Genomic DNA, 24,360 nt, shown 5'->3' on the forward strand with positions numbered 1-24,360 from the left:
TCTGAGAAGTGAGCAATGAGCAGAGTATGAGGGAGAAGGAGCAAGAACGCCGGTGATGAGAAGGTGAGGGCGACCGTCGACTAGGCAATGAGCACGACGACCGACGACGTGCGACCGACGACGGGCTACCAAGAGAATATACAGGCGGAGGCACCGATTGTTTAGCGCTGAGTCGAGCCTTGCGACGGTGGGGGGGACTGTAACCTAGGATTGAGAGTTGAGAGAGGAAGTACTGAGAATTGGGGGAATGGCTTGGGGAAGAGTGGCTGGAGATGACAATTGCGACAGCGGGGTGGCACGGCGGTGGCTGGAGGGAGCAAGTGACAGAGTGATGGAGGAGCTCGATGGCCAGATGTTGCTGCGGGTAGTGTGAGTGAAGTGAGTGAGCAAGGACGGGAGAAGAGGATTAGGTTTTGGTGGAAACTCTGAAAATCGGTCGGATCCCGGTTCGGTTTGACTGGCCGATTCTCGGCTGGTTCAGCAAATCGATAACGATTTTAAAAAAAGACGATTATGACTTCTGTCCGAACCGAAAACTTCACCGATTCACAGTTCAACCGATTCGACCGGTCGATTCGAACCGGTTTTTAGAACCTTGTGTAAGAATATTTCCCAAAAAGTAATTCTTCAGTAAGGAACATGAATCAAGGTTTATAACGGATCGGAGTTATCGTTGCCTCACCAACTTAATAAAATTATTATAATCAGAGTTTTATGTGAACTGGATATGCAAGGGAAAAAAACAAAAATAACTCCTGCTAGAGAGATAATAAAAAATTAACAATATAAACAATAGATTATAGATTTACTTTAATACATATAAAAAATAAAAAATATTCTATAAATTATCTAAATAAAAAAATTTACTTAATTTTTTTTAAAAAATAACCATCTCAAACTCTAATTTATTAAAGTATTTCAGTTCAATACCCTCTTCTTTTCCAACCAACTCCCACTTCTATCTTTATCAATAATCATTCCACTTCACCCTCGCTACTTAGCTTGTCACATGTTGTTACTAACAAAAAAAAGACTATACAAAACGGAAATTACACGCGAAACAGAGAAGTTATCGTATACGTAACTATACTATTTACAAATCCTTATTTTTAAAAAATTAAAAATTCAAAATTATTAAAAATTAATTAAATTAATTATCATATAATTTTAATTTTCTTTTTAACTTTATTGTTTACTAAATTCATAAAATATTTTTAATGTTAGTACTACAGATTTAGTATTATTTATTAACTTAAATTTCGATAATTACTAAAATAAAAACTAATTCAAACTAATCCATATTATTGAGATTGAACAAAATAAATGATAAAGAAGAAAATCATTAATTTGTTGTCATAGTACACAAAAAATTATCTTGAAAAAAATATGTTCAATATGGGTGGAAGACATGGCCGAAACACAAAGTATATTTGCTTGATTTGAGTTTATTATTTTTTTTGTTTGGTGTTATTTTTTAGTTGAATTTAGATTATATTTATTGTTTTTTTTTCAATCTAAAGTCATATTATATAATTAAAAATATATTTTATAATAAAATTAATAATAATAGTTTAAGTTTATATACTTTAATTAATATTTTTAATATATATAATATTATTTTATCATTAAAGTGATTTTTATGTAAATATATATAATATTTATTAAATTTAACTTTTAAAATTATAATTTATTAATTTTATTATATAAAATTTATAAAATTATATATATTAATTTTATGTCAAATCAGTTTGGTTTAATTAAATTCAAATATTTTGAATAAACTTAATAAAATATTAGATTCAGATTTATAAACAAAATCTGATGTAAGGCCTAAAATTAGGGATTATTCAATTCATTTAAATAAAAAAAAAAGAATGCAAAGGGTTGTAATCCATACTTACTCATACCGCACGTTTGTGCTATTAGTTTATTTATGTTCTTCTTTTTCATGTGGGGGAAAAATCTAGTTGATTTATTGTTTAAACTTTAAAGAGTTGCAACTAATATATACTCTATGTCTATAATTCCAGGTATATTTGGTTTAAATTTTATTTATATTTTTTATAACTTCATAAGAAATAAGGTATAAAAAAAGTACATTATTGTTGATTAAAAGAATTCATTAAATAATTTAATTTTCATATACGGATCGTATTAAAAGAGTTTTATTTAATTATTTAATCGTATATTGTCATATTAATAAAAGTAGTAACTAATTTGAGTTAGTCTAGTGGTCGTTTAAATAAGTGTGAGGGGTTTGAATTGTACCTTATATATACAATAATTTATTGGTCAATAATAAACCCTTAAATGGAGTTCAGATTCACGACGAAATTAATTATTGGCCTCGAATTAGGATTACTGTGGACAACAAATTCATTACTTAAAAAATTATCTAAATGATAATTTAATATTTCAATGCATCAAAATTAGGGAAATGATTTTTTTTTTTCATAATATCGCTTCATATACTCTTTTTGCATTATATTGTTTGTATGAATTTATAGAAAAAAGGATTGACATTATTAAAATAAGAAAGGACAATATTCATTTTCCAAAATTAAACTATTGATTATGATTAAAAATTTAGAGAAAAAAAAAAATATATATATATATATAGAATAAATTGGTACGTAACAATTTGATTCTTACCCTTTTCTAAAATAATGTCATTTTAATTTAAGTCTTTTTCAAATTTTAACTACCACGTCACCGTCCACTAGACCACCACCACAACTGTCGTCACCTCCGATCCATTGCACTAACCATGGTCGCTACCTCCTCCTTCTCTTCTTCAATATCCAACTACCACCACGTCATACATACTTGAAATTTATTTTCATTAAATAATAAAGTCTTGGCCTTTTGGGTTTAACTTCTATCAATATAATAAATTGTTGAAACATGCATAAATTGATTAAATGACTTTGGGTGGCTTTAAAGGTATTTTCTATTGACAAATCTTCTATGAGGAACATTATTAACGTGACCCACCTGACACCGAAAAAGGAAGAAAAGTCTGTGAGATTAAGATGGCCAATAATTGTCTTAATTTGTTGAAGTTAACTAATTGTGAATACTTACCTGATCAAAGAGAGGGAAATTTGGTTTTTTTCAGGTACTAATAGTATTCCTCCTCTTATGACAAAGTCGTGTGCAACTTGAGAAAGCAATTAGCTCCGTAAAAAAGAGGGCTTGCATTGCAATTGTTCCAACATGCAAGAAATCCGTGGAAATTATAATATCTTTCTTTTTTTTTAATTTCTTTTGGAAAAAGAAATATTTTTGTTATTATCAGAATAATTTAATGCTCCTATTGTTTCTAGTTTCTACCAGTTGAAACTTGAAAGTGATTGATAACAATGCCCTGAATTTCCCTCCAACCGGCGTGTTTAACGTGTTAGCTTTGCGCATGAAATAAGCAACAAAGTGAATTTTAATTAAGATATATTAATTAATTTATGGTAAAGACGTAGTAAGAGTGTACATGAGTCGGGTGAAATCGAATTTATCATAATTTAGATTTGGTTTTAAATATAATATTGAGTCTATTTTTTAGATCATAACCCAATCTTAAATCCGATTAAATCTAAATATTATCGGACCACAATTATAGTTGGTAAAAAACGAACCTTTAAAATTTTAACAATAATTTATTGAAAATCAGCGTTTTTAAAAAGCAAATCCAATTTTTTTTAATTTGTATTGAACTTAGTGGCGGTTTTATTACCGCCGCAAACAGTCTTAAATTTACAAACAGTAATAACATTGCGGCGGTTACGAATCGTTAGTAAAAAATGAACTAAATCCTATTTACTTGTATATCGCGATGGTTTAAAACCGCTACTAAATTAGTTATCGCAAAATATTGATTCAACGACAGTTATACCAGCGGTTGCTAAAAACCGCTACAAAATCACTTCCCTGCACCAATCACTAGGGTGCTCCACCAAACCGTCGAAATTTGATTTTGCGGCGGTTTTAAAACCCACCGCAAAACCACACCTCTATTGTAGTGTATATGAACATGTTAATTTTAAGTAAAGTAAGGTTTTTTATTATTTTATTTTAAGAGGAATGCTAGAAGATCAGTAAGTTTTGTGATTTGTAACTATTAATTAGTTATCGTAAATATTTGTAATTGTGTGAAATTACATCCAATAGTGTGAGATTATTCACTTTTTTTATGATTAAGTGTTGGCCAAATTTTAATAAAAATGCTAGTCTCAGACTTTCTCTTATTTTAATTCTCACTTTTATAATTAAAGTTTTCTATAAAATTTTCAATAATAAATATCTAATAACTTATAGCCTGATAAATAAATTTGAGATGCTGGTACTTACTCAAATTTTCAGACTTCATATAATATTTCAAAAGGGTATAAAAATATTTTGTTAAGACTCATCAACCAGAATGGATAATAATTGCCTAAAGATTCATCAATTTCTAACAAAACATTGTAGATGTAGTCTAATTATTTTTTTATTGTTTTGTTTTTTATTCTTTTGAGCATTAGAACTGATCATTTTGACTAGAAATTATGAAAAATTAAAATAAAAAATACATTACTTATTGTATTAAATTGATGTGTTTATGTAACAACAACAACAACATCACTGCTATATATTATATGAAATTGAAAATATATAAATAAATAATTATTTTAAAATTAATAATTAATCTTTATTGTCTAATTAATCTAACACATAATATTTTATCTTTCCATTTAAAATTAGATATTAGAATATATATATATATATATATTACTCCCACTTACCACACCAACCATCTTTTCCTACTCTTCTCTAGTACTGCTTGGCTCTTCACGTGACGCTTGTGCTTATTTAGTATACTTTCTTTCTACTTCTAGAATAATTGTTTAACTTTAACTGTAAGCAATATCAATTATGGAAATAAAAATTAATATTAAATTAATTTAATTACTTTGTCTTATGTTATTACCACCTAATTTTATAACAGTTATCTTAGTCTTAGGTATATACAAAAAATCAGTTATCAAATTAATTAATAATATAAAATAAATATTATCATATAAATATACTTTAAATATATATTAAACAATACATATATTTATACATAAATAATATATAATAATTAATTCTTTTTGTATACACAATTTTTTTGAGTTTGTAAACATAGTTTAATTTTATTATAAAATACTTTTTAAGTTTTTAATACGTTAAACAGTAAAAATATTGAAATTTTCAGTTTTGATTCTTTAAAAAGTGCATTAATAATTTAATATCTTATGGTTTCATGTCATGATGATCAAAGGCAAGCAAAATAATGAAACGCAATAAAGAAAAAGGATATTTTTTAAAATGTTTATTTTTCAATTTAAGGCACGAGAAGCACAAGGGTAGAAGTGAAGGGAAGTGATGGGAAACTCAGCAAAATGGGTAAAAGATTGTATGTGAAAGTGGGGGGTGGATGAGGTTGTCGACCACTCACACTGCCACTGTAGGTTGAGTGGGATGGGATATAGATTTTCTTTGGATAACATCCACTTGAGATTATTATCGAAAATGTCATGCTAGCAGTAAATATTATTATTTTTTATTAGTATTTAATTAATAATAATTTATACGTATATTTATATATATTTTATATATAAAAAATATATAATTTATATTTATATTTATTAAAATTTTGTATATATAAATTAATAAAATTTGTATTTATATTTTTATTAGAATTTATATACATAAATTAGTAAAATTTATTTATTAAAAATAATATATTATTTGTATTGATTAAAAATAATAATAATAAATACTAAAAATTGTTAGTTTTAAATTTTTTTATTATTGAGGTTGATTTAATAAAAAATTAATTTTTTTATTATTTAATAGAGTATAATTTTTTATCTTATATTATTTAAATAAGATAAAAAATATGAAAAAATATTAGACGATAAAAAATCATATTTTATCAAATAATTATAGAAAAAATTGAGAGAATATACTCTTGATTTAATATTATCGATGGTTTTCTATTATCAACTGTTATCACTTACCAAAATTTGTTGAGTATTTTTGGACTTTTATTACGCTCTAAGACTTACTAATAGTGTTTAGGAAAATAGTCACCCAAAAAAAAAATAGTGTTTAGTAAAATAAAATAGAATTTGTTCTAAAGAATAAGGTTATAAGAATACTATTTGATATGCCTGTTATTAAAATTTAGAATAACATTAGATAATTAGTTTTTCAGTTAATATTAATTATTTTAAAATTTAAATTCCAACTCATAAATTTTAACTATAAATTTTAAATTCTAAATTTAAATACTAAAATTAGTTTTTTTTATTTTTTTCTAAAATTTAAAACAATTATAATTCCCATAATATTACATACATAAATAATAATAATTGATTAATAAAAGTATAGATATAAAATAACAATGGCCTATTTTAGTTTTGAATAGAACAAATCAATTCTAAAAAATATCACATAAAATTTTGCAAGAGCATATATATACATCCTTTAACATATATCCAAGACAAAATACTACAAGCTTTTAATTTATTTAAAATATATATATATATATATATATATATATATATATATATATATATATATATACTTGTCATGGACTAGATCACCTCTTAATATTTATAAGACTGACAAGTACTGCTACGTCTTGGTTCATTGGCATCCCTGTCTCCATTCACATGGTGGTTGAGAAACCACATCTACTACCCGTCTTCCATATTTGTAATTTATAATTATTTTCTATATTGAAATCATTCAAAGAAGCTTGGCTAAGCAAACTCAGGGATTAACTTAGCTTGAGTAGCGTGTTAGTGCAATAAATCAAACCAGTATATATAAACAAAAAATTTAATTATTCTATTGGTTTTATAATTTTATTTAATTTATAATTAAATTATTATATTAATTTTAATGTTGTAAATAAGATTTTTTAATATAAAAAATATTAAAAATAACAAATATTTTTTATAAATTAAATGTATTCATAATTAAGAATTTAATTATATTTTTTATTATATATTTTTTGAAAAAATATTCTAAATTTGATGTGTTGGACATGAAAATAATTTAATTATAAAATTAAAAATACTATATAAACTCAATTAAAAAATATGAAAATTTAATTATAAATGTAATAAAATTATAATAATCAACACAATAATTAAATCTAAATAAAATGGTATTTTCCCCGCTATCTACTGTAGTTTAATAATGATTTGGCAAGATTATTCGGGTGTCATAAAACAATATATGAGAGTTTAATGCAATATTTTAAAATCAAATAAAATATGTGAGAGGTTAAAGGTTTGTTTGGGTGATGAATTCTTAAAAAAAATAATTTTTTAAGTGATTTTGTTGATAGATTTTTTAGAGAAGTAAATATGATTTTATGTTTAGATATCTCATATAAATATATATTTTTTTAATAATTATGTTTGAATATAATAATATAAAATTATTTTTTTAAATAAAAAATGTAAATTATAATTTGTTTAAAAAAATATTTTTTTATTTTTTTAAATATTTTTATTTTTACTATATTAAAATTTTGTCAAATATATTAAAAAATATAAAAAAATTATTTTTAACAATTTAAAATTTATTTGGATGAACTTTTATAAACAAAATTTCAAATATTTTTTTTAAATTTTTGAAAAAATAAAAATAATTTTATGTTTAGATATATTTCACATATAAAAAAATATTTTTATTTAACATATATGTAAAAATATCTCATGTAAATTGTAGCTTTGAATGTTTTTTTATTTTTTTAGTATTTACTTTAACTATTAAAATTTTACGAAATATACTAAAATTAAAAAAAATTAAAAATATTTTTTTAAATAATTTAATGACACCTAAATAAACTCTTAGTGAGCTCTAAACAAACTCTAAACCTAAATTGAATAAAAAAAGTATAAAATTATACCCATGGAAAGTTCAAATGTTTGAATTCACAATGAATCAACTTCATTAACATGTCGGCAATTTTTCTTTAAAAAAAAAAAAGAAAAAAAAAAAAACTAAACGTTACGACTTGTATAAATAAATTCAACAATATTTGGTCTCCAAAAAGTATGGTCTTGTTCAATTTTCAACAATGGAAAATCCTAGTCTTACCAGACGACTGAGGCCTCCTCACTTAGAAGTTCTAAACGTGAACCGCACTAAATAACATGATGAGTTGATGACACCACCACAGACAACCCTATAACCCTCAAAGATTCAAACAAAAGATTCACATAGACCACTTCCTAGTTCCTATCTTTGAATAATGCTAATTATAAAATATTATTATCTCACTTAATTAATTACTGTGTATTTAAAAATTGTTAATTGTACATAATTGAATTAAATTGAATTCTACGGTTTTAAATAAATTAGTAAAATTATAGAATTGAATTTTAGTATTTGAAATGTTTATCAAATGAATTAAAATTTTATAGTAGACAATTTTATTTTTTATTAATATAATATTATGAGTAAAGGATCAAATTAGTCTCTAAAAGATCACTCATTTTTTAAATTGGTCTCCAAAATATTTTTTTTCATCAAATTCATTATTTAAAATTTTAAATTAGTCATGTTAGTCTTTTCATTATTTTTTTTGTTGATGGGGTCAAAATTTACTAATATAGCAGATTAAGTGACACCCCAATAGACACTTAAAAATCTTAATTAACTATTAACATGATTAGTTTATAAAATTAACAATTTCAAATTAAGAAATTTCAATGTCTCGAGTTCTCTTCTTAATTAGATTTTGATACCATCAATAAAAAAATGATAAAATAACTAACATGACTAATTTAAAAATTTTAAAGGACTAATTTGATAAAAAAATTCTTTTGAGAACTAATTTAAAAAATAAATGATATTTCAAGGACTAATTTTATCATTTACTCATAATACTATATTTAAATAATAAATATATTTATTATTAAATTATATAAAATGATTTAAAAATTATATTTTTCAACTAAAATTTATTCATCTCTTATAAAAAAATTGGATTAACCTAATAATATTAAATTTTAAAAATATTATTATTAATTAAAAAATTAAATAGTTCTCCATGGTTGGTTATAACGACAAACTAATAATAAAAAACAAATATGAACTATTAAAAACCAACTTATTAAGTAGTCTAATAACATAGCAAGTAAAAAAAATTAATTATTAATAATAAATTATAACAACTAATTAACATCATTAAAATAGACTAAAATTATATAACCCTTTGTTACTGTCATAATTGACATAATTTCATTTAAAATATTCAGACGTAATAGACAAAGAAATTTTTGGTGTCCTAAGTTAAACACATAAAATTTATATATGTGGATATTATTTTAGATTTATATAGTAGACCTTTTGAAAAAGATAGGTATATATTATATTAAGTGAGTTAAAAAAAAAGGAAAGGACAATAAAAAAGGTGATAAGAGAAAAAAGAGTATGTGCTAAAAAGTAGGAGACATTGAGAGAAAATAAGTGAGAGAAATTAAAAAAAAAGTAATTAAATTATAAAGATATTTTAGATATTTTAAATTTTAATTAAAATTCTAATGAAATAGAATTTTAAATCGAACCTATTTAAATTAAAATTAATTTTTAAAAAATAAAAATAAATTAAATTTTATTTAAATTAATTTAATTATTTTTGTACAAGAATCTAATTCCCATAAGAATTGAATTGATACCCTGTTAGTTTTACTCTACCTGTTATAATGCAAATACTATAATTTTCTCCTAGTTTATAATTTAATTTCACATTTTTTTTAATAATTCATGTAGTTATAAATAAAAAAGAAAATGTACAAATGCATTAATTCACGTATCACATTTCAAACATAATTATTAAAATAAAGTAGAAACTCAGGTGCAGTCAATTTTATGTGAAATTGATAATTGAGAGCCGTTAGATGAAAATTTAGTCAAATCATTTAAATTATTTAACAACTTTTAATTATTAACTTCACGTGAAGTTGACTACATCTGAATTTTTACCTCAAAATAAACTGCACAAATCATGTCTTCTTATTTTGTTCTGTATATTTTTTTAATATTTTCTAATTTTTTTTTATTTTACAAAAAATAATTTTAAAATAGAAATGACTTTGATGTTACAAAAATAGAACATAAGAATGATTTATGCTTGTATGGAATTTAAAGATGGCAATGGATATGATAAGATATGATTTGGACTCATCTCTAACTCTACTTGTAAATTGAAAGTGTCTTAATTCTAATTTTATTCGTTCTCAATCCAGAAATATCCGATCTTATTCACGGATTACCAAAAGAGTTATTATATAACTCGAAGGGTATGTAAATTAAAAATCCAATACAAATAATACAGTTATTTTTCAAATAAAATAATTATCTCATAAATAAGATAAAACATCAAATGTCTAATTCAATATAAAAGTTTTTATTAAAATTAATAATATAAATATAAATAAAATTATTGTAAGTCCATAAGTATTTTATTTGTTACAATAATTTTCATCTATAACATATTTATATATATATAGAGGATACGAATTAGTCCAATAAAATTGAAACTTAACATATATCCTATCCGACGAGAACCCGTTCTACACTCATATGGATCGGTTTGAATACCTGCACATAAGGCACATGTTGCTACTCCCTAATGGGATCATTAGCTTATGGGGTGGGAAAAATCTCAATGCCACCATCATGTGTGTAGCTCGATCTGTTTTTCGCAACTACGTTAAAGTTTCTCATATATTTTTTTAGTAGAAATGTTAAAAGATTATTAGAATTTATTATTTTTTATTATTATTTAATTAATAATATTTAAAAGTATGAGATAAATATGTTATTTGAATAATACTAGACTATAAAAATTAAATTGATAATTATATGATAATAAAAAACAATAATTCTAATAATTTTTTAATATTTATCTTTTTTTTATTTCACAAATTTCATTTTAAACTTAGACCAAATTTATATCGGTATCTATTTTTTTTTCTAATGTTCTCTTTTTATATATAAAGTACATAGTATTATTCGTTAATAACAAAAAAACCACAAAAAACAATATATGTAAATAAGATAAACATATATTTAAAAATAAAAATATTTTATTTTGTAAATTATTTTTGTAAAAAGTACATCAAAATATAATTTTAAAAATATTTTTTAAAATAAATATTTAATTTTAATTATTTTATTTTATTTTTAAATATTTTTATTATTAACAAAAATAAGAATTATTTTTATTAACGTTAAAAAAAAAAAAGAAAAGCCATCATGAAACACATGAAACATACTAAAATACCTCTTGATATGACAAGACATTAGTAGTAATTATAGAAATTTGAAATTTCACCTTAGGATTAGTAATTTTCAATTCTAATCTTGTTGTAACATTTTATTAAATGTAATGTTATTTGTATATCAAAAAGTATTTTATATAGATATGATATGATATAATAAAATTAATACTAGTCTCTAATTTTTTCGGTGCGCAATAAGTCAATAACATTACATTACGTTATGTTATAGGAAAATTATATATAAAAAGAAAATGATAGATTGAGAAATTGTGCATCATCTTTTGTCTCTAACAAGGCCACGTACCTTGTGTTGCATCAACTTGCATCATCCAACTAGTTGTGCCATGTTGATAATCCCAATTAGGTATAGACAATTCGGATATAAGAGAGAAAAACAAATAAAACTCTTGTACAGAAGAAACTAGTTTGAAATCATTATGATGTTCAAGAAAGCTGTTTTTTATATTTTATTTTTTTCAACTATTTCATATTTCATTTTGGGAATGAGATGAACTTAGGACAATTACATATTTTACCCATAGAAAATATGACATAAACGTTAATTTTTTGGCAAAAGGATCCACATGTAATTGAATACAGTGGCGATTCTAAAAAATTTTGACTAGAAGTGGGAGCAAAATAATATAGCAAAATAATAAAAAAATATTAACATTAATAATTTTAGATATTTAAATTTTAAAATATATTAGTTAGTCAAAGTTTTTAAAAATAAAGGTAACTAACACATCTAAAAATATATTAATTTTAAAATATTTTTTTTCATTTCAATGTTTTAATAATATTACATGAGTAATACATTTATTATTAAAACTGTTGTCGTTAAGTTCACCAATAAGAAGGACAGCAAAGACAATGAGTTTGAGAAAAAAAAAATCCAGAGAGAAGACCATGCCAGAGTAGCAGAGTGGGAGCTGCCTCCAAAATTTACGTATATCAGCCAAAACGAAAATCGTTTCAGCAATAAGCCAAGGGATATTTATATATAAATCGAACCAGTGTGGTTCGAACTACAAACGTGAATAAATCGAACCAGTCAAGTTCGAATTAGGGTAAGAATGGTATGAGCATAATTCGAACCAAGGAGGTTCGAACTCAAAACGCTCATAATTCGAACCAAGGTAGTTCGAATTTCTCATTGGAAAGCGTTGCACGTAATTCGAACCAAGATGGTTCGATTTTAGGGAAGAGTAATTCGAACCAAGCTAGTTTGAATTATTCATGATTTGGTTATATAAGGAGTTCGAATCAGCCTTATTCGAACCATTCTTCCCTTCCCCAACCCCACCAAATCCCAGAGAAAACGACCCAGATTCTCTCCGACGAAGACCTGAACGGAATACTCTGCTGAATGGGGGACGATCCGGCACGGTTATATCGCTTGGACGGAGTCGCTCATATAGCATGGGTCATCAACGAGGAGGTTAGTACAGAAATAAGTTCGTGGTAGTGGTATTTTTGAGTTATTGGTTTTGCATGCGGTTTTAGTGGCATGTTCATGTTAGATGGTGCTTCAGTTGGTGGTTTATGTAGGCGGTTTCTTTTAGTGGTTTCTGGTAGCGGTTTTTGTTAGTGGTTAACGCAAGTTGTTTTATGTTGGTGGTTTAGTTGGTGGGTTATGTTAGTTGTTTTATGTTATTGGTTTATGTTAGTTGTTCTATGTTAGTGGTTTGTGTTAGTTGTTTTATGTTACTTGTTTTATGTTAGCTGTTTTATGTTAGCCAGTTTTATGTTAGCCGATTTTATGTTAGCCGGTTTTATGTTTCCCGGTTTTATGTTAGCCGGTTTTATGTTAGCCGGTTTTACGTTAGCGGTTTTATGTAAGCCGGATTTATGTTAGCTGTTTTATGTTAGCCGGTTTTATGTTAGCCGGTTTTATGTTGGTGGTTTATGTTAGTGGAATGTGCTAATTGTTTTATGTAAGTTGGTTATAACAATGCGGTTAATGTCATGTGCAGCCCCAGCGATGCATTAGGAGCATGCGGCGGCAGCAGGGCATGCGACTAGATGACAGATACGTTCCGTACTTGCAGATGGCAGGACTATACCATCTTGCAAGGCTGAACGATAGATGGTTCCGGTTAGACGAGGCCTTTGTCAGTGCATTTGTCGAGCGATGGCGTCCGGAGACGCACACATTTCACATGCCGTTCGGAGAGTGCACGATCACACTTCAGGACGTGGCATACTAGTTGGGTTTGCCAGTGGACGAGCGTTACGTGAGCGGCTGCCTGTCAGAGTTCCATTTATACATCCAGGATGGCCGTCCAGCCTGGGTTTGGTTCCAGGAGCTGGTTGGAGTGGTTCCTCCTCCCAGCCAGGTTCAGAAGTACGCAGTGAACTGCAGCTGGTTTCAGGAGACTTTTGGTGAGTGCCCCGATGGAGCAGATGACGAGATTGTGCGGCGATATGCCCGTGCGTACATTATGATGTTGTTGGGTACGCAGCTGTTTGGGGACAAGTCTGGCAACCACATTCACATTAGATGGCTTCCCTACGTAGCCAGACTGGAGGAGATGGGTACCTATAGCTGGGGTTCTGCAGCACTGGCATGGTTGTACCGGTGCATGTGCCGAGTGGCGAACAGACATGTGGTCAAGTTAGCGGGCCCACTTCAGCTACTTTAGTCTTGGATCTTCTGGCGATTTTCTCGGTTTAGGCCTTCTGGGTTTGACACGATCAGCTGGCCACTGGCGTCGAGGTACTCTACCCAGCCTTCTCTATTTCATTTTAGCTATTTTATCAGTGATATTTTTTTCATCATCACACCATTAAACAGTCTGTTACATACATTTATTTATTAAATTTTGCATTTAGGGGACTATTCAGAACACTCAAAGTGAAACATAACATATTCATTACTTAACGCAGCATGCACAATGCATTATATTAGAAAAATCAACATTAAAACTTAACTAAAATAAGTACTAACGCTAATAACATGGCTACTAAGGGTCCCCCGTGTGAGACGATCCACCAAGCTGTGGGCAACTCCGTCGTGTGTGTCCGGGTTGGCGACATAGACCACATCTCTTTGGACGGTTCAGATCTGCCTCGTCCATATTTGTTCGTATCCTGGTGGATCTCGGACGACCCTCTCTCGCACGCCTCTTGTCAGGGTCCGGTATGACAGTAGGCCCGTCGTATGGTGGCCAGAATCCCTCTGGAATGGGAAGGGTAAATCCCATCCGATACACACTGAATACCGAACTAATCTGGTACACGCTGTGAACAGTAGGCACAACATGCAAGCGCGTGCTGACAGGGAAAATGAAGCGCCTGGAAGTAGCCGCAGTCACATGTTCGAGAGGCAAGTGATACTCTGTAGCTACCCAATGAGAAGGAACCAGTCGGAGTGGTTTCTGCCACGGTGAACTCGGAATTATCCCTGTCATACAAAGTCACCGTGAAGCACCTCGCCGTCTTCAGGTTTGCCTCAATACACTTTACCAAGTGTTGACTGAGTTGTTGTCCGGTTCCCATCTGGGCCTCAGCCTCTCTCCCCTTGTGAACAAATAGTTCGGCAAGCCTTCCATATGTTGCCTTCACTAGTGAGGATACAGGTAGGTTTCTGACACCCTTTAGGATTGAGTTCACACATTCCGAGATATTCATCGTCATGTGACCGAATCTCCGACCCTCATCACGATGCTGAGTCCATAATGAATAATCAATCCGGTTCGCCCACTCACACATCGTCGGGTCTTCAGACCGCAGTATATCAAACCAGTAATCAAACTCAACCTCGGTATTGGCATACGCCGCATTCACAAGAAGCCTCCGTGCATCTTCGCCCTTGAAGGTTAGGGCAAAATTAGCAGCTACGTGTAGAATGCAGAATGCGCGGTATGCAGATGGAGGTAACCAACCTCCATCAGGAGCCTCTAGTGCAGCCTTGATGCCGTTATGCCTGTCCGATATAACCAGCAGACCCGGCTGCGGTGTCACGTGCTGACGAAGGTGGGAGAGAAAGAATGTCCAGAACTCAGCATTCTCACCCTTTACTAGTGCGAATGCAACAGGTAGAATGTTGGAGTTCCCGTCCTGTGCAATTGCGATGAGCAACGTTGTAAGTCCCAGAATTTTGAAAATTTTATTATAAATTAATTTCAAGTTTAATTATTTATTTATAGCTTTAATTTTAGAAATCTCTTTATTAAAGATAACTAAAGTTTTGATTAATTGAGTTTGAAATAAACTAAGATTTTTAATCAATTTTATAATTATTGAAGTATTTTCTATATTTAAATTATAAAGTTTAGTAATTGTAAAATAATAAGAATTTTATTTGATTTGGTTTAAATAATGAAAATTTTGGAATTTAATACTTTCGATTTTTACAAACAAAGAAAATTAATTATATTATCTCTAATTTTAAATTAAAATATTTGATTAGAAGTAAACTGTTAATTGATAATTAAATAATATTTTATTAATAAACTTAAATGATTAAATTAGATTTTTAATTAATACTCTATACCCCTAATTTTATTAAAATTACCTAAATTATCCTAATTCTAAACCTTCATATCTCTTAGCTATATAGACATTAAGCATAGCTTTTGAAACAGGCTTCATTAATAGCCTTTTTGCATCATTAACTTAATTATTATTATTATTATTATTATTATTATTATTATTATTATTATTATTATTAGTAGTAGTAGTAGTAGCAGGAGTACTCCATCACACGCACTAAATTGGGGGTCGCACTAAATTGGGGGTTGCTGTTGGTGCTTGCGATGACGACCATGAAAGCTTCTATTGTGGAAGGGTTGTGATGAATTTTACAAGGCTTAGTAGTTGTCTTTGATTATTTATATATATTATAAGATCTGTGGGAGAGAGAGAGAGCGGAAGAGGGAAGAGAGGGCTTGAGGAAGAGAAAGGGAGAAGAGGAAGGAACAGTGGCGCCGGAGGAAAGGGAGACCGCCGCTACAGCTGCGCCACCGCCATCGCGTCCTGCTGCCTGCGCCGCCACCGTCTAGCTCGAGCCTCCACCGCGCCATACGTCACCATCGCGAGGAAGCTCAGAACCGAGGGAGAGAGAGCCGTCGCCGTCGCCGTTCGTGCTCTGTCGTCGCTGCCGTTCGTGAACCAGACACCATCGCCATCAGAAGCTCTTGTCGCCGCCGAGAATCCCATCACCGCCAGGTCCGCCGCTGCCGAAGCCCCATGCCGCCTCTGTTTTTGGAAACCCTACTGCCAACGCTGATCTACGGGCGCCGTCGCCGTTGAGCTCCTCCACCACCGTTCGGGTAACTGGGAACGTGGCGGTGATCACCGGAACCACCATCGGAGTTACCGTTATTTCAGTTCAGCCGTTCATACTTGTTTGGGTAAGCGATGCGTTCCAAAACCTTTAAATTAGTATTCCTGTTTTAAGTTATTTGAGAATCTGAGGTCTTGGTGTCATAGGATTGAGTTACGGGCCTTGATTGCTGAGTTCTATGGATGTTGTATATGGCATCAAGGTGCTGCGTTGTCACCGGAGCTGCTGTTGCTCCGTTTGCTCGATTATTCGTAAGCCCAGTAAATTGTTCTCTTTTAGTTGCTGTTCTGTTATAGATCATTGAGTTTACGCGACATTAATGTTTTAGGATTGAGTTAAGGCTGTGTTTAGAGGCTGTGGCTGCTGCGGGGACGGTCGATATTGATGCTGTTGCTGTGGAATAAGAATAGAAATGCAGTTTTCCGCGTAGTTGAATCACGAACGAGGTAGGGGTTTTCCTTAAAATATATTTTACATTACAGAGTTGTGATAAATAGATATTGATGTAAAAAAAATATACTTCTGTGATTATATTTGTCTTGTGGATGTGATGGTTTGTTGGATTGGATTATTGGGTGCTTGATTGCTTGAGTAATGTACGGTTGTTGATAAGAAAATGGGTTTAAAAAGTTAATTACTTGATTATTATGAGAAGTGGTTTTCCTTGGGTTGGAGTTAAAACGGTTTGATTTTGAGTCGGTCTGATTTTATAAATGATTTAATACTTGAGCTGGTTTGATTTTAAAAGAGTTTTATTATTGAAATTGGTCTGATTTGAAAATAATTTGATATTGGAATTGGTTGAATTTTTTAAAAGTGATTGAGATTTGGAAATCGTTGAGAAAGAGTTTGAGGAATGTCTGGATGGGACCCGAAAAGGGTGGCAGAGTCCAAGTTTTAGAGGAAATGCTGCCGAAATTTTATAAAAGATGAGGATTTTCTTTGAAATATGGTTTTTGAATATTGATGAATGATTATGATGTTGAGAATGTTGAGATATGAACTTTGAATTGTTCACATGGCTTATGAATTTGAGTTATCTGAGATACGAGATTTCCTGGATTAAGTACCATGGCTTGCCACCATGTGTACCAGGTTGAAAACTCGATACTCTGTTGACCCTACGACGTAAGTGTGACCGGACACTATATAAATTCCCGGGAATGTTACCCCCATTGAGCAATATTGATTATTTGAGAAAAAACTATGCATAGACTCTTGGGGATGCACGTCGGGGGACAGTCTAAGGACAATTCAGACTTGTCGGGTTGGCTGGATAACCGACAGATGAGCCTCATCAGCCATAGGACAGGCATGCATCATATGCATTTGTATGCTTTGTTTGGGTTTGAACTTGTTTTGGTTTGCCTAATTGCTAAACTGTCATTAACTGCTACTTGAACTATTTGCTGTACCTGCTACCTACTTGTGCTTTCCTTGTCTGTCTTGCCTGTGTTTGTTCTGGCGTGCTACATTTGAGAATGAACTGGGATGCTGAATTAATGATTGTGTTGTTTGATTGCGTGGTTAATTTCTGATTGAGGTTTTTTTTATAAGAAAGGAAAGATTTCGGATTTCTGAAAGATTAAACATTGTTTCTTTGAAAAGGGTTTTGAACGATTTCCTATTAGTTTTAAAAGATTCATAAGGCAATGATAATCACTGAGGTTGAAAACAGTTTCTTAATAAATATCTTCTTATGACAACTTTGAAACTCCGTGGTGAGACCATGTGGTTAGGTTCTCACCCCCTACAGCTTTACCCTTTTCAGGAACCGGATGAAGAAGCATTAAGAAGAGAGTTATATTGCGTTTGGTTTATATGCTGTTGTATTATTTAGATTATTTTCTTCCCTCGTCTTTATTATTACAAGTTTGTAAGAGGGATAGGAATTGTATGTTTTATATGTATAATATATTGAATTATTATGTAAGGAGTTTTGTATATGAATCTATGTCTGCTTGTATTTATTTTTTTCTTAAGATAAAGTATTTATTTCCGGTTTTCAAGGGAATCAGAGGTACAGTGTCGAGTCACAGGCTCCTATTTTAATATTTAGTATGTAAAGTAGTCGTAATACTTCTTGCTATCTGAGTGGCGCAGCCGGGAGCGTGACTTCTGGTAGTGAGGGTGTTACATTATGGTATCAGAGCGGTCTTTCCTGTAGAGCCTTGGAAATGGACTGATTATGCTTTAATTGCATACTCTGAGAGTCTGTCATGTAGTAGGTCTTGTTTGAATAACGAGAATTAGAATTTGATGCACATGACTGCCTAATAATTAACATTGTTAGCTTACCGTTGCATATCTGTTGATGTTAAGTTTGGCCACCTTAATGTTGATGGCTTATGTGAACGGGAAAGTTAATAGGTTATTATAGGCGAAAAAGAATTGATAAGTAATGGGTAATGCGAGTCACGTGGTTCGCGGATGCTAGCGTTCGCTTTTCGTGCTAGGTTTCGATTTATGATTCTTGTTTATGTCGCTTAGGTTGGCATATCGTTTCTTTTTTTTTTGTGTGTTTACTATCCCCATTGAAGTTCTTTGTCTCGGATTCCTTTCTTGAACCATGATTGATCATTCTCCGACCGTATTTCATTGTTCGTCCACAATCTTATTTGATTGTATTCTTAAGAATTTGTTTGAGTCTTTTAAAAACATCTGTCTTTACCATTGATTATACTCTTCTTCAAGAATCTTGTGCTCATTAATCTGATCTTGAACTTGTTTTAGCATAATGCATGATCTTTAAATCTTGAGAGATTTGAACCTTGAAAATTATGATTCGACTTAAGTTGACTTTGTAAATTGATACTTTTGCTTCATGTCTAATGTATACCTTAAACATACCATATTCTTGATTATCTTCTAAATTCTCGGCATCATAAATCCTGACCTTGAGTTTCTCTACGTAATCTGTGTATCTCCTTAACGTAATCTAAGCTTATTTTAGATTGGAAAAGTTTTGAATTGATCTTTTTCTTACTTAATTGTGTTTCCAATCATCCTTCAAATTTTTGGATAAAATTACCTTTAAATTTAGTATATACTTTCCTACATGAATTCTAAAATTTCTTTATATGGTTTAAATCTGTTTATCTGTAAAGCTTCACCTATTCTATAAAAAATGATTTTTACTTTGAATTTCCTTCATTAACTACAACTTGATTATTTCAACCTTATCACAATTTAAACGTATTCTTATGTGATTTTACATCCGAGTATTTTTCAAGATTCTTAAAAAAAATAATAATATAAAAAAAAATATTAAAGCAAAATAAAATAAAATTTTATTCATAGCCCAATTAAATTTTATTTTACAAACTTTGCATATTTTATTTTAACTACGATGTTTCGATGTAATATCTTGTTTAAACTTTTTATATTTCTTTTAAGAAAATGAATCCATTCCTTCTTTAAATTATCCATTCTTTGTAAACGCTATCATTGATTTTTAGTCTTCTTTTTCTCCTCAGCTCGAATCCAGTTTAAATAAAAGTACCGTTCTTCCTCTTGATTCTTTCTATCGGAGTTCTTAAATTCAAAATTCTTTCTTAGGATTACAATTTGATTTCCTAGCTTATGTTTTTATGCAAATTTTTATTTGACTATCAAAAAAAAAAATCTTTCAAAGTTTTCGATGAAAAATTTTATCCTTAGCATAACTAATTTTCATTTCACAAATCTTACATAATCTAATTTGACTTGAATTTATTTTAATATGACGTAATATTTACATTTTTTATGATTCTCTTGAATTTTGTAAACAATTGCCCTGTTTTCCTCTATAGTTTTTATTGGAGTTCTTTGAAATTAAAATTCTTTCCTATTTGCATTTTGATTCTTCCTTCCGGCATACTTCATGACTTTTGACCATTCTTATTCGTTGGTGGTTTGAACCATTTTGAAGAAGTTTTGAATTCTTTTGAAGAAATTTAAGTTTTGAATCAACTTTTTAAGTTATTGAGTTCCTTTTTAACGTATCTTAATATTATTGAACATTCTTATAAAGATGTGACTTCAAGTATATTGTTGGAGTTTGTTTTAAACCTTTTTAAACAAGTTTTGATTTATTCTTATGCAAAGTTGTCCCTCACTTTGAGTTGCTTTACTTGAGCAGTGCCTCTCTTTGATGTGATTTGAACTTATTTTGGGGAGATATAACCGTCTATTAAAGTTTTAATAAAATCGCTTTCAATTCAGCCTACACTCCTTTACTTTATACTTTGAAAATTTTTGTATGTCATTTAAACCTGTTTGGTTGTAATGTATCATCTTTTCTTTTATGAGTAAAACTTTATGTTAAGTTTCTTCCAACAAGATTGTAGTTTTCATACATGCTTGAAAAGAGAAAATACAATTAGCTCTTAGCCAAATTAATCTTTCCATTTACAAAGTTTGTGTATCTATTTTCACTTGAGTTTATATTGAAACAATGCCACATTTACGCTTATTAATCTTTGAAGGATGTTTGTTACCCATTTTCTCTTTCAGAACATGAAATAACTTTCCTTAAGTTTTCCATTCTTTACGAACAATGCATTCGAAAATATTTTTAAACCATACTCTTGAGTTCTAACTTTTGTTTTTGGGTATGGATATGCTTCTTCTGTAAACCTCATATTTCTTGATTCAGCTTGAATTCGTTTCAAAATACTGTGTGTTTTTCACCTTATTGATCCTATCAAATCCCTTCTACTCAAGAGTTGCCCTTAAAGTTATCAGTTGATTCTTTTTCCAACATTTTTCATTACTTGTTTATCCTTGTCTACTTGTGATTTCAACAATTCTTTCAAATTCTCACGAAAATGGTCCTCATTACTTTTCTTTTTTTTTTCTAAGGTCTGTTATCCTTTTGAGTATATCCGAGAATAGTTTTGGTATCTGGTGTGCCTATTGGACTTAGTAAATGACACATTAATTCTTTAGGGTATGTTTGGTGGACGCAAAAGGTGAAATTTATAAATGTACGACGTTGCAAGGAGTTGCGGAACCTTATTTCATGTGAAAGGATTTTGTTGATGTTGGGTTTGTGACCATTAAGATTTGCAAAGTGTTTGACGAGGTTGAAAACCCTCAGATGAGTTGTTTGATGCAATACGATTGAGGATGGAGGGAATAAGTTAAGTTGAAGTTTGAATAATTGAATCTCTAAAGCTGGTGTGAGATCAAATGCGAACGTTAAGCACGTTTTTTAATCCTAACCCGTTTATAACCTTTTATCGCTTTGTTTACCATCATATGTTTGAAACATATCATTTTGTGCATCAGGCCTATCTGTAACCTTGTTTCACATCATACTTATACCCTTCATATTTATATATGAAAATCCTAGGATTTGAAACTATATGTATATAATGAGGACTTTTTACCTTTTCTTTAAATGTGTTTAAGAGTGAAGTAATGAAATCTCTTTTATTTTATACTAATTTTCGAGGACGAAAATTTTTATAAGGTGGGTGGAATGTAAGTCCCAGAATTTTGAAAATTTTTATTATAAATTAATTTCAAGTTTAATTATTTATTTTATAGCTTTAATTTTAGAAATCTCTTTATTAAAGATAACTAAAGTTTGATTAATTGAGTTTGAAATAAACTAAGATTTTTAATCAATTTTATAATTATTGAAGTATTTTCTATATTTAAATTATAAAGTTTAGTAATTGTAAAATAATAAGAATTTTATTTGATTTGGTTTAAATAATGAAAATTTTGGAATTTAATACTTTCGATTTTACAAACAAAGAAAATTAATTATATTATCTCTAATTTTAAATTAAAAATTTGATTAGAAGTAAACTGTTAATTGATAATTAAATATTTTATTAATAAAACTTAAATGATTAAATTAGATTTTAATTAATACTCTATACCCCTAATTTTATTAAAATTACCTAAATTATCCTAATTCTAAACCTTCATATCTCTTAGCTATATAGACATTAAGCATAGCTTTTGAAACAGGCTTCATTAATAGCCTTTTTGCATCATTAACTTATTATTATTATTATTATTATTATTATTATTATATTATTATTATTATTAGTAGTAGTAGTAGTAGCAGGAGTACTCCATCACACGCACTAAATTGGGGGTCGCACTAAATTGGGGGTTGCTGTTGGTGCTTGCGATGACGACCATGAAAGCTTCTATTGTGGAAGGGTTGTGATGAATTTACAAGGCTTAGTAGTTGTCTTTGATTATTTATATATATTATAAGATCTGTGGGAGAGAGAGAGAGCGGAAGAGGGAAGAGAGGGCTTGAGGAAGAGAAAGGGAGAAGAGGAAGGAACAGTGGGCGGAGGAAAGGGAGCCGCGCTACAGCTGCGCCACCGCCATCGCGTCCTGCTGCCTGCGCCGCCACCGTCTAGCTCGAGCCTCCACCGCGCCATACGTCACCATCGCGAGGAAGCTCAGAACCGAGGGAGAGAGAGCCGTCGCCGTCGCCGTTCGTGCTCTGTCGTCGCTGCCGTTCGTGAACCAGACACCATCGCCATCAGAAGCTCTTGTCGCCGCCGAGAATCCCATCACCGCCAGGTCCGCCGCTGCCGAAGCCCACGCCGCCTCTGTTTCTGGAAACCCTACTGCCAACGCTGATCTACGGGCGCCGTCGCCGTTGAGCTCCTCCACCACCGTTCGGGTAACTGGGAACGTGGCGGTGATCACCGGAACCACCATCGGAGTTACCGTTATTTCAGTTCAGCCGTTCATACTTGTTTGGGTAAGCGATGCGTTCCAAAACCTTTAAATTAGTATTCCTGTTTTAAGTTATTTGAGAATCTGAGGTCTTGGTGTCATAGGATTGAGTTACGGGCCTTGATTGCTGAGTTCTATGGATGTTGTATATGGCATCAAGGTGCTGCGTTGTCACCGGAGCTGTTGTTGCTCCGTTTGCTCGATTATTCGTAAGCCCAGTAAATTGTTCTCTTTTAGTTGCTGTTCTGTTATAGATCATTGAGTTTACGCGACATTAATGTTTTAGGATTGAGTTAAGGCTGTGTTTAGAGGCTGTGGCTGCTGCGGGGACGGTCGATATTGATGCTGTTGCTGTGGAATAAGAATAGAAATGCAGTTTTCCGCGTAGTTGAATCACGAACGAGGTAGGGTTTTCCTTAAAATATATTTTACATTACAGAGTTGTGATAAATAGATATTGATGTAAAAAAAAATATACTTCTGTGATTATATTTGTCTTGTGGATGTGATGGTTTGTTGGATTGGATTATTGGGTGCTTGATTGCTTGAGTAATGTACGGTTGTTGATAAGAAAATGGGTTTAAAAAGTTAATTACTTGATTATTATGAGAAGTGGTTTTCCTTGGGTTGGAGTTAAAGCGGTTGATTTTGAGTCGGTCTGATTTTATAAATGATTTATATTGAGCTGGTTTGATTTTAAAAGAGTTTATTATTGAAATTGGTTGATTTGAAATAATTTGATATTGGAATGGTTGAATTTTTTAAAAGTGATTGAGATTTGGAAATCGTTGAGAAAGAGTTTGAGGAATGTCTGGATGGGACCCGAAAAGGGTGGCAGAGTCCAAGTTTAGAGGAAATGCTGCCGAAATTTTATAGAAGATGAGGATTTCTTTGAAATATGGTTTTGAATATTGATGAATGATTATGATGTTGAGAATGTGAGATATGAACTTGAATTGTTCACATGCTTATGAATTTGAGTTATCTGAGATACGAGATTTCCTGGATAAAGTACCATGGCTTGCCACCATGTGTACCAGGTTGAAA

At 30.2% G+C, this 24,360-nt stretch overlaps 1 protein-coding gene and 1 long non-coding RNA gene across 2 annotated transcripts; one reads left to right on the forward strand and one right to left on the reverse strand.

Annotated features, from left to right (window-relative positions):
- Nucleotides 1-14,555: 14,555 nt before the first annotated feature.
- On the reverse strand, nucleotides 14,556-15,923 carry LOC130950256 (uncharacterized). The gene is made up of 2 exons (XM_057878775.1): nucleotides 15,894-15,923; nucleotides 14,556-15,389 (listed from the first exon to the last, which is right to left on the reverse strand). The coding sequence occupies exons 1-2, from the start codon at nucleotides 15,921-15,923 to the stop codon at nucleotides 14,556-14,558; spliced, it is 864 nt and encodes a 287-aa protein (XP_057734758.1).
- A 665-nt stretch (nucleotides 15,924-16,588) lies between these two features.
- LOC130951712 (uncharacterized) lies at nucleotides 16,589-18,563 on the forward strand. Its single transcript, XR_009074075.1, has 4 exons — nucleotides 16,589-16,684; nucleotides 16,764-16,868; nucleotides 16,946-17,063; nucleotides 18,374-18,563. It is a non-coding gene; the product is annotated as an uncharacterized LOC130951712 (long non-coding RNA).
- The last annotated feature ends 5,797 nt before the right edge of the window (nucleotides 18,564-24,360 follow it).

The sequence above is a fragment of the Arachis stenosperma genome, chromosome 9, assembly GCF_014773155.1.
Source record: "Arachis stenosperma cultivar V10309 chromosome 9, arast.V10309.gnm1.PFL2, whole genome shotgun sequence".
In the NCBI taxonomy this organism is placed as follows: domain Eukaryota; kingdom Viridiplantae; phylum Streptophyta; class Magnoliopsida; order Fabales; family Fabaceae; genus Arachis; species Arachis stenosperma.

Excerpts from the sequence above, each read along its gene's own strand:
- LOC130950256 (XM_057878775.1), bottom strand. The coding sequence starts at position 15,923 with ATGAAGCCTGTTTCAAAAGCTATGCTTAAT. Across the intron at positions 15,390-15,893 it reads TTTCAAAAGCTATGCTTAAT|GACGGGAACTCCAACATTCT; the intron begins GTCTATATAGCT and ends GCAATTGCACAG.